The sequence below is a fragment of the Metopolophium dirhodum genome, chromosome 1, assembly GCF_019925205.1.
Source record: "Metopolophium dirhodum isolate CAU chromosome 1, ASM1992520v1, whole genome shotgun sequence".
NCBI lineage: Eukaryota > Metazoa > Arthropoda > Insecta > Hemiptera > Aphididae > Metopolophium > Metopolophium dirhodum.
The window spans coordinates 44,451,126-44,468,087 of NC_083560.1; the positions used below are offsets into that span (position 1 = coordinate 44,451,126).

The window sequence follows — 16,962 nt, forward strand, 5'->3', positions numbered from 1 at the left end:
TTACATAATCTAAAATAGATTATAGCTATAGTGAAATTTTATGTTTTTGAGCCCCCATGTTAAAATATTCTGGATTGGCCTGATATTAAACATTATATTTATTTAAGCAATAGAATTTACATTTATTCAATACTAGAGTTATTAAAAACTTAATACTAAATAAATATTACTCCTAAAATGTTTATTATAAGTATGGACAGAAGCAACAGTACTATACTTATATCTAAACAAAATTTTATAAACGTTGAGCTGATCATAAACAAGTATAAGTGAGTAGAGTTTATCATTTTTTTTTTTTTTTATAATTATGCAGAATAATCTTAATAAAATCATTAGAAGAATTGTTTATTTTAAAAATCATTAATTCATCACTAAAAATATCATCTATTCTTATTTTTGATGTCTATTTGATTAATTATTTTAAAAGATCTTTTGAGAAGTAGGTCCTATACTATTTTATGCTTGGCAGCATTTAGTTTCCACGTTATTAAAAAATAATTATTAAAAAGCAAACGATGCTGAGCAAAAGTTTTACTTGAATAATGTTAAATGAAGCAACTGCTTTTGATATTCTTATAGCTATGTTATAAGTATTATAGTTTTACAAAATATAAAAAATGTATAATACCTATATAATATAATATAAATCACTTAACTTATAATGTAATGATAAATATTTAAAAATATAACATTATAATTAATTTTTAAATTCTGAGCAAATCGATGAATCTATTAGTCTTACAATAATTTCATTTTTCTTTTTAATATTTAATTTTTTGTGTCTGTTGTCACCTTTGGGACAGTAAAAATGATTCAAATTTCAACTTCAGTATCTTGTTCTGTGTGGAATTGAATCTAGTTGGTGCATTCGGGAGGTTGAAATTCCTAGTAATTTTCAAAACTGCCGAGGAAAACAAAAAATTAAATTAAGGAAAGCGTGATAATGACTTTGGTTTTTGGTGTAACCTAAAAAAAATAATTGTGATACATGAAATATTCTCTGAATGTTTATATTAGTATTTTCCATACACCTTACAAATTTAAAATGAGTGAATTATTTTGAGTTAGAAGGAAAGGATTTTCTTTTTAAATCTAAGATTTGAATATTTAATACAAAATTTCTCATGAATTTGTCTAATTTTCAAGTTTTTTGACCTTACTTTTAGCATTAAATTATATATATTATATATACATAAATAAATTTTATTTTAATTTATTTTCTTTATTTAGCTTTTGGAACATTATTCTTCTTTACCAGCCTACATAACTAATACTGATGAAGAGGAGGTTGAACCACCACTTTTGCACCACCAATAGTAATTTTTATAATCATTCATAAATATTGTTTTAAAATAATTTTTGATGTCTGTTCATTAAAGTTATTATTGCTTATTTTGTAGGAATGTGTAAATGAAGAAGTAAAATCAATAGCACCATATTCTTTGCCGGTACTAATTAATGCTGTGTGTTCGGCCTCTATTGATGTTCATGTATTGAGAACATATGAATGTCGATTGAAAAGCACAAAATGCTATAATGCTGATGTACAGTCGTCAGCAATGAAATGTATGTACTAATAATGTACTAGATATGTAAAATGTTTTTACAAAAGTTAATTTTAACTTGTGATTTAAATCCAATATTACAATCAACTTAATAAAGTAAACAATTTAAAAAACGATAATGACAAAAAACACAGTAAATACTTAATATACATTTTTAGAAATCTTGATTCGCTACCTAACCTTGACTGCCAGAACATGTTTGAATGTCTTCTGAACTATCTTCAAAATAACCTTTACATTTTTTATAGATAAATCCAGACACACCAAAACATTTTTCAATATTATCTATTTTTTCTAAAAGATTTTCCAACTCATTCTTTGTTGTAACCGGCTTATTAAATTTGAATTTTTTTCCATATGTTTGTATAACTGGCACAAGGCTATTATAAAAATGAAGTTTTTTCAATGTTTCTTCAAAAAAAAATTGTTGACAAAAAGCTGTCGCATTTTGTGCACTAAGATGTAGACTATATCAATAGAAACAAACAAGTTCAACAGTTTTAGACATTTCAAAAACTAATCCGTAATTTCCCTTTTTAAATTATTTAGTATTGCCAGCATCAATTATCTTACATAGTGAAATATTTGTTTTATTATCTGAATTGAAATTAATGGTAACTTGCATTCGAAAAATCATCAATTGAAGTAAAAATATCAAATGTAGGACATTTATCTGTATTAACTGAAATATTATTGATTTATAGTATTTGATTGTAATATTGGATTTAAATCACGAGTTAAAATTTATTTTAGTGAGAATATTTTTCATTGTTACGTTGTACATTGTTAATTTGTTTTTTTGACGACTGTTCATCAGCTTAAATATAGTTTGTGCTTTTTAATCCATCTTCATATTATGTGCTCAATACAGGATCATCATTAAATGCTGACTGCACAGTATAAGTACCATTTAATGCTGTGTGTTCATCAACAAAATTGAACCAATTGAGACGTCTGAAGTAATAGAACCAATAGTCAATTTACTTTCAAAAACGCTTGCTACAAGTTCTATGTCTATAACATAACAAGAAAAACTCAAACATTAATTTCAATTCAGATAATAGTACAAATGTTTCACAACGCAAGATAATTGATGATGGCAACACTAAATATTTTAAAAAGGGAGATTATGGATTCGTTTATGAAATTTCTAAAACTGTTCAACTTCCTCGTTGCTTTTGGTAAAGTCTGCATCTTAGTGCACAAAATGCGACAGCTTTTAGTCAACGATTTTTCTTTGAAGAAACATTGAAAAAACTTCATTTTTATAATATCCTTGTGCCAGTTATACAAACATATGGAAAAAAATTCAAATATAATAAGCCGGTTACAACAAAGAATGAGTTGGAAAATCTTTTAGAAAAAATAGTTAATATTGAAAAATGTTTTGATGTGTTTGGATTTATCTATAAAAAATGTATAGGTTATTTTGAAGAAATAACCCTCCTGCTCAGCGGCCGCACTGGCTAGGCTCATACTCAACGTCAGAGGTCCATGCCAGTGAAAGCGGAGACTGTTGAGCTCAGTAGTCGAGAGCGCCAGGTGTTGTACCTGTTTGGATAAATCGAGTGGTTGCCTCAGCCAAGACAAGGGCTATACTGATAATACCGCAGAAGACAGCAGTCCTCAGGGTCATCTCAGCGTACCGTACAGTTTCCGACGAGGCATCGCTATTTCTGACCGTCATGCCACCGGCCGACCGCCTAAACCTGAGGAGGTTGAGAATTAGGGCTTGCCTGTACGCTCTTATCCTACCCGGAGATTCACCTGATCTGTCCAAGTATGCTGTCAGAAGGAACGCAAGACGACGGTTGTCCAAGTATACGTCACGTCATTTCTGTTGTCGGGAGTGGATAGGAAGAACGATACCGAAGGTGCAACTCACATATCACATGACCCGGGAATGGCTGCTTCCAGCACTACCTGCACCAGATGGGTAGGGCTGCCAGTGCATGGTGCAATCACTATGGCAGCAAAGCCAACACTTCCGAATACACATTGTTGCGCACCTCAAGCTGCTTACTGACCTCTGAGTCTTACCTTCCACTAAAACTGTGTGGTTTTGCTTTAGAGGGTCTACCCTCTGACTAGGAAGAAAAGATGACAGTCCTCAGGGTCGCTGAAGAATTTCTGGGTGTTCTAAGCGATATTGGAAAACATCCTGACTGCAAAGGATGGCAAGGCAGACGGCCGAGAGAAGGTGACACGATCCTTCCACTAAGCGTCTGCCGACTCCCCTCCCACCAAAGAGTACGAGAGTAAAAAGAGTGGTGTGCTCATGCCGGCTCGCAAACAGGCGAGTCAGAATGGAATGTCAAGGACTTAGCCCTGCTCGTCGTTTCATTTGTTTCTAGGAACGACATTGCCCACAGTCAATGCATCATTAGCTAATGTAAATATAATCACAATTTAAAAACATTCTTCATACATATCATACAATATTTTTTGTTTTTAGATTCTTTCAATATTCCTAGACCTGGTGGAATTTGACGATCAATCTAAAAATGAATTGCTTCTTCTCAGTGGAAACATTGAAAGGCTGTTGAAAATTAATAGAAGTTTGTAAGTACACAATAACTTATAAGTAGGGCCCTGATTTCAATATAAAGTACATTATTTTTTTGGGTTCTCTAGAGCCTATCATACTATGCATTACAAGTTTATAATTTGTTAAATGTAACAAAGGTCTCACTAAAGGTTTTAATTTTTAGAGCTTTTTTTATTAACTTTTATTTTTTACCTTTTTTTAGTAGTCTAATTTATTTTTAGTGCATATTATTCATACATTGTACGAATCCATAGTGGTAATTTTTAAATACAAAATATTATATTTTTTCATGATATTTGTTTTAGTGGTAAAAGTGCTATACTTAAGACAAATTTGAACTTTCACTTAGTATATCATCATAATAAATAATCATAGAATGCTGAATTTAGTGGGAAAAGTTTGTTCTAGCCTTAACTATATAAATACGTAATAAAGTACTGTTCTGACTGACATGTGTGATTTTTAATCCTCCGTACAATATTGAATCTAGATGTCACTAAGTTTCTAACTGTACAATTGTCGATACCAATGTTGTTTAGATAACTGTATGCAAAATTACTTCTTAAGAAAAAAGAAATTATTTCGGGAATTAATTTTTAATATGATAAAGTATGCAAAAATATGTTAATTCAAATTTTGTTTTTAATTTCACCGTTTTAAATGTCAAATTTATATCTTACCTAGAATAATATACATTCATTACAAATAAACACGCTAATACAAGAAGTTCTAAATCCTAATTATATCTAATACGCTTTAATATTGTCTGTACTGTGTATTTATAATGTTAAACATTGTTAAACTTTGTTTTAAATTAAATATTTTTAGTAAGCAAAGATTAATGGTTGTTGGAGACTAAAGTAGTATTGGGTTGATATACAACAGTATTAATTTATTTAAGTTTTAAACGAGCCCGGCACAATCATAAAAATTAGATAATAATAACAGTTGTTCATGAATAATAAATTGAAAACAAAGACAAACAATGTACAAAAAATCTAAAATACATATACAAGTTTACAAGTATACAATTTTATGATGTTTCTTTTTCTTTTTAAATTCTTACAATAATGTTATCTTCTTAAAATTACCTTCAAAGTTTAGTGTCATGATAAAACAGAACACCAACTAATTTTTACAAAAAGTGTTTTGCTCTTAAGATTATTCAAATACCATAAAAAAACAATTTTACATTGATGCGTTTTCTGAGAGATAAAACCATTATTGCTCTGATATCCTCTTAATAATGTCATTTCAACATGTCCTTGAACTTAAACTATATATCAATATATTCCTTATAAGTCATAATGTATTTATATTATTTGTTCACAGTATTAACATGTGTCTATCAATATGTGATGAATAGAATTCAAGATGGCAACCAAATTGGCTGTAATACACTCACTCTGAAAAGTGGAATATTCTTTTACTTCCAATTATGTTTATAGCAATTTAATGCTAGACATAGTTTATCGGGAACATATTTGAGACATTGTAATCATCCTGATCCTATAGCAATTCTTTACCAAGAAGAACAATTTTTATGTGCTAACTTTGTTCAATTTAAATGCCAATTAGCCACAGCCTTGGCACATTAGCTGTGGGATTAAAGTTTGTTTGCCAAGGCTGAGGTATTTAGACTGTTCCAAGTTGACTTATAAAAACAACAGACCTTGTCACATCAGGGTTGTCACTATTTCAGAACAATAAGATTATATGAAATATAACCCCAAAAATAGATGGGTATTGAGATAAAATTATAACGTGATTTAACCAACTAATGAATAAAAATGTTGTTTGCAGTAATTAGATTTTTAAATTAAAATTGATCTGTTTATTTTTTTTTTATTTGTCATATTTTAACAGCTCTTAAATAAATGATTTTTGTATTTATAATAATCTTGTATTGTGTTTTAATTTATAGTTGTTAAAATAAATTTAGTACATTTTCATTGTACGTATGTGATATCAAATATGTACGAGTATCTACCTATTTTTGCAAATTTTTTGTTTATAAATTTAAAAAAGGTAGACAATTAATTGGCCACTGCTCTACTGTGCGCCCGTTCAATAGGTGTCTAGTGAGTCACTGACACTGCAACTTTATGATACGCATATCGCATACCCCTTACCACACCGAACTTCATACAAAGCTATACCAATCTGGTTTGTCGCTTTGCATTGGTTGTCAAGACTAATATATACATAGTGGATAATGAGGCAAACTGGATACTGCGCCATATCCGACGGTATTCAGTTTGTTGCCATCATACCATAATAGTTAACCATTTGCGTTAGGGCCTACGCATGTTGTTGGTACGGCACAGGTAGCGCCATAGACCCTAAACTTACTTGTATTTTGTCGTCAAGACTGGCTACATAACTGCGAGATATTTTACCACCGATTGTTCCGATTTTGCTACACACTGTACTCATAGGCACAAATAGGGGAGGGGCTTAGTCCCCTAGTAATTATTTAGCCACCCAATACTAATGATTTCATTACATTAATTTAAAAGCATAATACTTATAGACCTGATCTACAGCCACCCAAATTTCAAACACTATTTACGCCTGTGACTGTACTTTTCTTGTAGTATATTGAAAGGTCTGGGGGACGTGGGCAACTACGGCAGTCGTTATATTTTGGTAATTGTCAATGCAATTTTTGATTGCAACCGGTGTTTGAATAAAAGAACGTCGTTCACGTTCATATTAAGTGAATGATACTTGAACGTCATTCGTCTTTTTCAAATAGAACGTGAACGCGTTTATATATTTAATGAATTTAAATGATTATTTGTAGTTTTGCATGTCGTAAATTATTATTATATTATACTAACATAGATATTATTGTTGTTTTTTTTTTATTATTATCGTATTTTATTGTAAATATTTCTTTAAATTAAGATTTAATCACAATAAAAATATTATGTAGATTTATACCTGCATATAAATCCTATAGGATATCACCGTATAATGTATATATTACATTATAATAACTATGTTATTATATTTCTACAACGTTAGCAATAGGTTGGTAATGACCGTAGACCTATAGAGTATAGACTAATGGACAGCGCATTCCACTCCGATCTGCCATCAATGTACGGGAATCATATAAGAGAAAGAAAGAAGAAATAACGAAGAGAGAAAAGAGAGAAAGAACATAAAGGGGGTAATCATTTACGTATAAAACTAATACTATATTTCCCCCCACGTTCTCTTTTCTCATTTACTCTATATCGTACCCGTGACCTCTCTCTCTAAGCGCTGTCTATTAGTTTATAGGTTACTACTGGTCACTACTGGAGCGCGCTGTCCGTCGGGCGCAGCAGTCTGCGCAGCTATAGACAGTATACCGGAGGCTGACTCTAACCAGCTATTACCACTGTCGATGTGCGGTGTATATATACAACCGAAGTCGTATCGAACGACGTGAGGCGCTCGTAGTAGACGGCGTCAGACCAGCCGTACGGCAGACCTCTGGCTACAAACCAGAGTTAGTGTTCTTCATGACTTAGCTACAAGATATTAAACCATAATAATTGCTCCACTGTGCACTACGTGGTCGGTTACCGGCCGCGCACCGGAGCAGTCTTAACGTCCGTCTAACCACAAATCCGCCTCACACCAAAATTTTTTTTGATTTTCAACGCATTTTTTTTTTTTTTTGTTTTATCGTTTATGACCTACGACGTACGCGCAATCCCATAAATGCAGTCGACGTGCCAGGTTAGCTTCGGTTAACTCAAGTGCACATAGATACTAAATCTAAAATTTCAATCCTTAGCTATAAAATTTGAACATTTTATAAATTTTTAACTACAAAATTATAATTAATTTTAAATTTGATAAATCTTGTCAAAATTTGAACTTTAAATGCTTATAAAAAAAAATTGTACCTTTGCATATTTAATATTTTCAACTGCTATTGTAACAATATACCAGGAGCCTTGCATTAAATTGTCACGCTTTTTTATCCAACAAATATAATTAATTTATATTTAAAGATAAAAAACTAAACAAATTAAAAACTGACAATGTCCGTAAACAGTTCAGAAAGAGTCAAATTATTTTCAAAATTTTATCGTAATATCGTATATAGAAAATTCTAATATAAACATTCAGTGAAATTTTCAAGTATCTACAGTCATACGTTTTTTAATTACAACAAAATAATAAAATCGTTACATGAGAAATCGAGTGAATATCAAATGTTGTAAAAATATAAATTTCAAACGCTCATAAAAATTTAATTTGACTTTCTTGTAGAATTTTTTTTTTAATAAAGGTAAACAAACTTATGGATAATTTTGTATTACATTTTCAAATCTTAGATTTAAAAAGAAAATGTTTTATGAACTCTCAACTCAAAATAATTTGCCATTTTTCGTGATTTTTCGGTATGTTGCCAATATTTGAATTTCAAATTCTTATAATTTATTATACAATTAATCACTGATGACAGACACAAAAATAAAAAAAAACATACATCATTGTAAAACCAATACATCCATCGTTTCACTCAGAATCTAAAAATGTGATTTTGTTACGTAATTTGTCAAGCTTTTTGACCCAATGAATACAATTTTTTGACACTATTAAAAAAAAAATTTTAAAAAATAGGTTACTTAATATGTCAATAACAGCTCAAAACAAATCAAAATATTAAAAAAATTGTACGATGTATAAAAAATGCTATTTTAAACATTCATTGATGTTTTCATGTAGATATCTACAGTAATTTAGTTTAGAGTTACACCAAAAAACAAAATAAAATTTGTGTGAAAATTGCCGTTTTTCTTAATTTTTTTATTATTTTCCCATTTTGAAAACTATTAGGTAAGTATTTTTTACCTACCTAACACACATCAAAAAAAGTACCAACTATATCCAATTCAACCTATTGTATAATAGTAGTAATACTATTAGTAAAATATATTACGTATTTTAATAGCAATATAAATGGATCATATTATTATAATATATAAATTATTAATATAGTGCTGACAGACCGTCTTCACTCTGAATTTTTTTTCAGGTACAATGGTATAATATTATTGAACTAAACACAACACCAAAATTACCTAATATACATTCGTACAACAGAGTGTATTGGCCACATTTTTTTGAGTAGGTCACTGGGATTTATCTATTCAATTTGAGTTCAATGATATATGCCTATATTAAATATATATTATATTATTGTTGTTATGGTTATAGAAGGTCGGTAGTTTCTTTTATTATTATAGTAATTTGGTATTGTGATGGTTGAATTAGTTTTTGTAAAATAGTAAAACATTACATATTTTAAATAACTTAAAATTAAAATATCAATTAAATCCTATAGTCAAACTAATATTAAAGCTATCAAGTAACGACACTTCATGCATGTTTTATATCCTTAGAGGACAACAATAGTATTTCAAATATTGTGGAAATAAAAATGTATTTTTTAGCTAACTAAGTTAGCTCACGAATGCTATTGAGATTTAATTTAAATTAAATAACTAAGTAATTTTTTTTCAAAATGTTTTAATTTAATAATTTCATCATTCTATTATTATTAAAAGATTTGTAATGTTTATGTGTATTTATCTAAATATGTTGGTTCCTTTGTAGAATTATCCTGGAAAGGTTTTGATTGAAAGAATTATTAGTTTTCAATAATATTATTACAATTTACAAACTTAGTTCATTATACAGCAAATGTATTATCATTTAATATAACTATTGATGTTGCATTTAATGTTCATACATTATGGTTATGTTATAGTTATTTTATTTAATAAAAACTACAATAAATATATTGTCTCTCTTAATATTATTTATTTTTATTTAATTATTTTAATAAATATAAATCTATTACATTTTTAAATGCTATATTATATACTTTTAATTTTATCAATATATTATGGATAAGTCTACTGTTTGTATAGTATTATAAAAATAAATGTATACAACAATTTATTGTTGTACTTTTTTTTGTTCGTTTTTATATAATAGTTACTTAAGATTTAATGCATCACTCCATGATGATATATTACATTTTTAATTATGCCTCATTTCTTTTGACTCTTTTATACTATCTCGTATAATTCCTCTACTATTATAAAATTAAAGCTTTCTTACTAAATTACTTGCTTAATCAAAAAAATATATTACAATATTAATTATACATTTGTAAAAGTTAATATAATCCCGTTAATATAAATGTAGACACACCCAGAACAGAACACGATTGCACACTTTCCCAATAAAATCTCAACATGATTTTTCACCAAAAGATACAGGTATAATAGACATACTACTTAATATACGTCATTATAAGACTTATACATAATATTATTATATACACACTAAAAATATAATTAACAATTTTAAAACTTATTATTATTGTTGACTTAGTTATGTTACAATTATTTAAAAAATAACTTCAAGTTATATTTTACTTAAAAAAAGTTATTATACTTATATAATCTGTAAGATCTTTAAACTATGGCAATTTATCTGTTGGTAAGGTCAGGAAATAATTTTATCTCAATACAGCTCCTGACTCCATGTACATATTTCAAATAATCTAATTGTTCCGAACTAGTCGCAACTCTGATGTAATATTAACGACAAAGCCAGACATTTTTATATTTGTATGCCAAGTAATCTTTGTGCCCTAGCCTAAATCTGTCCCCATTTCTTGGAATACCATGTTTGGCAGCACTTTTGTTACTTGATGTTATACCATAGACATAATATCATCCATAGACCTATCACCTATAAACACTGCGCTAGAATGCCTAGATAATAATAATTTAGGTTCTCTAGACAGCGCTTAGAGTGAGCAAGAACACCACTTTACTACTTTATGTCTTTTCTCCTTCAGTTATATGGCTATATGATAATCTAGCATTCATAGCAGGGCAGAATGGAATGCGCTGTCCATATATTTTAGTGTGTAGGTCTATATCATATATCATATATCATATATCATATTCTAATGTATAACAATCATAGACGGTGCATGGTGGTAATTCCCGATGCCAGAGTATAGGGCGCTGCACAGTATACACTGTTGTTCCATACTTCTGCGCAAGCATGAACAATAAACCAGGTAGAGTTTAGATAGTAATAATTATCGTATCGCAATCCTTTATGCATCATAGGCTATGATATAGGTACTAGTACAATAGTTATTGACTATTTTATTAGAACAATTATATAACATTTTATTGCATTATACCTATACCATTTATTTATATATTATAATATTTATTAACTTGTATAATATTATGACGTATTATACGTGTAAATAAAATTTTTTTGTCGTAAATAATTGCAACACTGCTGTCACACTTGCAGGAATGGCCACTCCACCCACCCACATCCTTCTTGGATGCTCCATTGCTACGTCAACAACAACAACTACAGACCTGTTGACTGTAGTATAACATAATTATTTTATGGTTATAAACTTATTAGCGTGATTTGTGTGTTCATTTGTCGTAAGCGTGGTTGTGAGCTGTACTAATTGTAGTGTAATACTGTATTAGGCGTGACAAACGGTCTTAATTCTGTGATTAAATTAAATTATATTTTCGTTATAAAAAGCTAAGTAGTTTTTATATTATTGTAACGTGCGCTAAAATCGTGAAGTAGGTAAGTTTTTGTTTGTCTGTATGTAAGCGCGAAGCGCTGCATGAAATATTTAGTTATTGTTGTGTTTAGCATGGATGAATAGCTTTTACTTTTATTATCGGCCAACCGTTAATTATTTGTATTTTTACCAGATATAATAGATAAGGCTGATCTATTATTTATGAGTGTACTTCTGTTTAGGAGCGTACTGGGTCCATTTTCCTTACCGGGAACTTGAATATAATACAGGCCCACTTACTATACCTACTTACTAATAGCAAAGGGCTTCATGTATACCTATAACAAAAGCCAGGTTATCTACCCATTTCTTACATTAAAAAAACCAATACAATTAACATGAACCTAAATAATAAACCAAATGTACATTTAAATTTAAGTTCTATAAAAATAAATAAACACACAACAATATTAACATAATTATTTTTATTTAAATGATCCTGAATGCATAGTATAAATTATATAATATGAATAGTATGTTCTTATTAGTTTCTTAATAGTTCTATACAAAGAAAATAATATACAAATAGTTGAATAAAATGTTTTAAAACTAAACTTTCAACATTCTTAATATTTCTGTACTTTTTTCACACAATAAGTCAATTACTTGATCCGAGGTTAATATCAGTCACACGCACTTAATTCTGGCTTAATAAATATTAAACACAACACCATAAATACCAAATATTGTACATACAATCTAGCCGACGAAGAGGGCATTATTATATTATTATAATCAATACTAAATAAATAGATAATAATATATTAATAGTAAAGGTTTTTAATAAAACTACCTATTATATATTAAACATAAACAAAGTTCATAATAATATTGTGTTACCTATGAAACACAACAATAATAGTTGGTACGTTATAAGAATTATTGAAAAATTTAAAATAAATAGTAGTTATATTGTTTTTACTTATATCTCATTGTTTCAATAGTAGCTAGGTAACTTTTACATTTACTTCTCTGTGTATTAATTTCAAAGTCCTGTCTTAATATTATTATTATTTTATTATATATATATAATTATATAACACTAATTCGGTTCAACACACCAAATCTAAAACCATTTTAAAATTATAAACTATTTTCAATTTATTCAAATTATTACTTTAATAGTTTTTATTACCTACTAAAGAAATTTATTATTCTAAAATAAAAATAATTTTAAAATAATTATTATATATTGTTAAAAATAATACAATTACTGAATTTAACTGAAACTACAGGTACCTATTTGGTAGGGGGCCCAGGTCTTATAATGAGTGATTTGCCCGGTATCCCGGTGGGCCAGTACGCGCCTGCTTCTGTTATTATTTAATGTATTTTAGGTTCCGACAGCTGGCCAGTCTACTCACCGAAAAAACAGTGGGTTATTATTTTATTATTGTTTTACGACCGCATCAAGCGATGACTGCTGATGAACCCACATTTTTGTACACTCCTATTGCTTATATATTATTGATTGACCTAGTTTCTATTTTGCTATATCTACTAAAGTGTACTGACTAAGACTAAATAATGAATTTTGTTACACACATAAATGTTTATTTATGTATGTACTATATGTGCTGATATATTAGGAACATTACAAAAACATAATATATTATTGTTACTGTTAAATTCCATAGTATTCCATACTGTTGTATTATTAGAAATATTTATTGATACTTATAATTGATTTTGAAATCGATATTATGTATTGTTTTAGTCTTAAGTGTCCCAAGTACCGGTCATAGTATACAATTGGCAATGCAAAATACAATGCAAATTCAGGAACTATGTGAACCACCTAAATACGTGTATAAGAAAACGTCATATGCAGAAATGTTGAAAATATTAGAATCTTTACGTCAGTAAGTAGTAAATGATTTAAACTGTTGGTTAAATATTATTAACAAATTATTGATTTTAGAGATGAGATGTTTTGTGATATTAAACTAAAAACAGATAGTGGTGGAATTATATCCGGCCATAAAGTGATACTAGCATCGGCTTGTTCATATTTTCAGGCAATGTTCACAAATTTCGCAGAAAAGAATCAAGATATTGTTGTTATAAAACATATACATCATACTGCCCTACAGATTTTAATAGACTTTCTCTATACAGGGGTAATCACAGTCACAGAAAATAATGCAAGGGTAATAATAGATAATGTTTTATATAATTATAGATGACAAAATTATTTAAATTGTTTATTGTTTATACCTCAAGGTTTTGTTAGAAGCAGCGAATCTTTTGCAGATACAAGAAGTTAAAGATGCATGTGTTGAATTTTTACAGACACAACTGTGCCTTACAAATTGTATTGATACATATGCGTTAGCTGATTTACATGACTGCACAGAATTGATTAGAAGATCAGAATTATACATTCAACAACACTTTTCGTAAAATATATTATTTATTATTATGATTCTATAAAGAAATTGTATTTATTATTGTTATATTTTGATTCTTAGACACGTGGTAGAATTAGACGAATTCCTATCCATATCATCGGAACAAATGGTTAAGTTGATCGCCAGTGAAGAACTTATAGTTCTATCTGAAAGAAAAGTAGGCTATGTTAAATTGATAATTGTTATATTTTAGTACCTACCTATTAGGGGTGAAAAATTTAAGTAACCTACTTACACATAAATATAGACCAATTAATTTATAAGTATATTTATTGTTGTAGGTATTTGAAAGTGTTATTCAATGGGTAAAACATGATGTAATATCCAGAAATTGTGTTTTGCCACAATTAATGGAACATATCCGTTTACCGTTAACATCAAAAGACTACATATTGAAAAAAGTATTAAATGAACCTCTTATTTATAATTGTCTTAAATGTAAGTTTTTTTTCTTTAAATATCGTTTTTATGTGATTTAATTTATATTTTATATATTTATAATTTTTTAAGCTCAAGAGTACGCAAATGAAGCATTTGATTTTCAATTTCATAAGTCAGATGAGCTTGTCACCATTCCAAATAACATTCGTACAAAACCTAGACAGCGTAGTGGTTCTCATAAAGTATGAATCTGTTAAAATTTATTTCTCTATCCTGTATTTTTAACTTTTTAATTATAATAGGTAATTTTATTGGTTGGTGGATTGGGGTTAAATACTTTTACTACAGAATTGTATGACCCAAAAATCAACCAATGGCAGTATGGACCGCAAATGATTACACAACGTATTGGTGGTGGTCTAGCTGTCGTAAAAGAAAATTTCGTGTTTTTTATGGGTGGTTTTTGTCATTCAAGAAAAACTCATCGATCTGTTTATGTGCTAGATTTTTCTTCAGAATTACTTAGTTGGAAACCATCCATTGACATGATAGTTCCTCGACAACATTTAGGTGTTGGTATAATAAATAATTATATCTATGCCGTAAGTTATACTGTTATTATTAGCGTTATATTATTAATTAGGTACTTGATAAGTAATTTCTGTTATAAAGTAGGTACATAATATAAATTATAATATAATACATATAATATATATAAATATTTATATATAATATACATAATATACACAATATAATATATATTATAATACATTTTAGGTTGGCGGTGCTGATGAGCATTTCAGTCTAAATAGTGCAGAAGTTTTTGACTGCAGTACTCAAGAATGGTGTATGATATCTAGTATGTCTACTAGAAGAAATTTAGTTGGGATTGGAGTACTGAATAATCTTTTATATGCGGTAAAAATTTTATTATTATTATTTTAAATTTGTATTAGCCATTAGGTACATTTCTTATAATTGTTATCGTAATAAATAAATTTCTTAGAGGAAAATTAAGAAATCCCCAACATATAAATAATATACTAATTTAAATATTTGTTTAAATACCTGTTCAGTTCAATAATTTAATAATTACATAAGTAACTGATTTTTTTCATTGACCAAATAAAAAACAGTATTATAACTCGATATTATTTTTTTTACTGTGTATACATAAGGTAATAAAAAAAATAATCTTAGTTGTTAATACTTATTAAGTTATAACTTATTAATATAGTTAATGTTCATAAATGATAATACAAAATATATAAAAATAAATTTCTATATTCAATATTTTAGCTTAATATTTTACTTTTTGATTATTAATACTTAAAAAAGATTGACTTTTAATTTCTAATAGATGTAGAAAATTTACAATTTTAATTTTGATGAATATTAATTATCAATAAATATTTTATTTTAATGTTTCATAAGTATTACTGTCATTGAAAAATGCTATATTGTATTCCATAGATTTGATTTTCTAGGAACTGGATTTTTAATTCAAAAGTTGTATTGATTCAATTGTATATAGGTAGGAGGTAATGTTGGACATGATGTATTAAACTCTGTTGAATGTTATCATCCCTGTCTTGATAAATGGACACCAATTGCAAATATGCATAAAAGTCGCTGTGGTGTGGGGGTTGGAGTTTTAAATGATGTCCTGTATGCTGTTGGCGGCTTTTCTGGAAAAGCATATTACAAGAGTGTCGAAGCATACAGACCAAGTACAGGAGTTTGGACTACTATTCCCTACATGCATGAGTTTCGGGGTTTTGCAGGTATATCTACTCGTTCAATAATTCTAACTTATTGTATGAAACATATATTTTTTTAATATAATAATTTATTATTAATAAATATAACTTAAACTTTTCAATATAGGAGTAGCTGTATTAGATGGTTTGTTGTATGTTATTGGTGGAAGTAACAGCACTTCTCAATTGAATTCTGCAGAATTTTACAACCCCAATACTAATACCTGGACCATGGTTACAGCATCAATGAATATTCCACGAGATTATCTAGGAGCAGTAGTCATTGATAAGCCATAACATTTTAAAAATGTTCATGTTATGATTATTTTTAATACAATACATATTAATGTTGTATTATATTTTATGATATATATTTATTATTATATTATTTATTATTACCAATTTTTGGTTGTTTAAGTAAAATGTTTTTGAACTATATTCAGCAATGTCACGAAAAATTGAAGATAGTTTTGTAGTTAAAAATAAATAAAATGTTTAATTTCTTTATTTAAGGATTGCAATTTTAAAACAAGGTTTCTATTAAGTAGTTAATACTGTAACCAAAAAATCAAAAAACTATATAGCTAAATTTTGGTTTTTTTATTATAAATATTCGAAGCTCCAACTTGGATGAAATTAGATA

General features: G+C 28.3%; 1 protein-coding gene across 1 annotated transcript; it reads left to right on the forward strand.

Moving 5' to 3' along the window:
* Positions 1 to 13,525: 13,525 nt before the first annotated feature.
* Positions 13,526 to 16,616, forward strand: LOC132935087 (ring canal kelch homolog). Its single transcript, XM_061001537.1, has 10 exons — positions 13,526 to 13,629; positions 13,689 to 13,917; positions 13,991 to 14,166; positions 14,239 to 14,335; positions 14,460 to 14,616; positions 14,689 to 14,801; positions 14,862 to 15,161; positions 15,337 to 15,477; positions 16,094 to 16,343; positions 16,447 to 16,616. Exons 1-10 carry the CDS (start codon positions 13,526 to 13,528, stop codon positions 16,614 to 16,616), a joined length of 1,737 nt encoding a protein of 578 aa, XP_060857520.1.
* Positions 16,617 to 16,962: the final 346 nt, after the last annotated feature.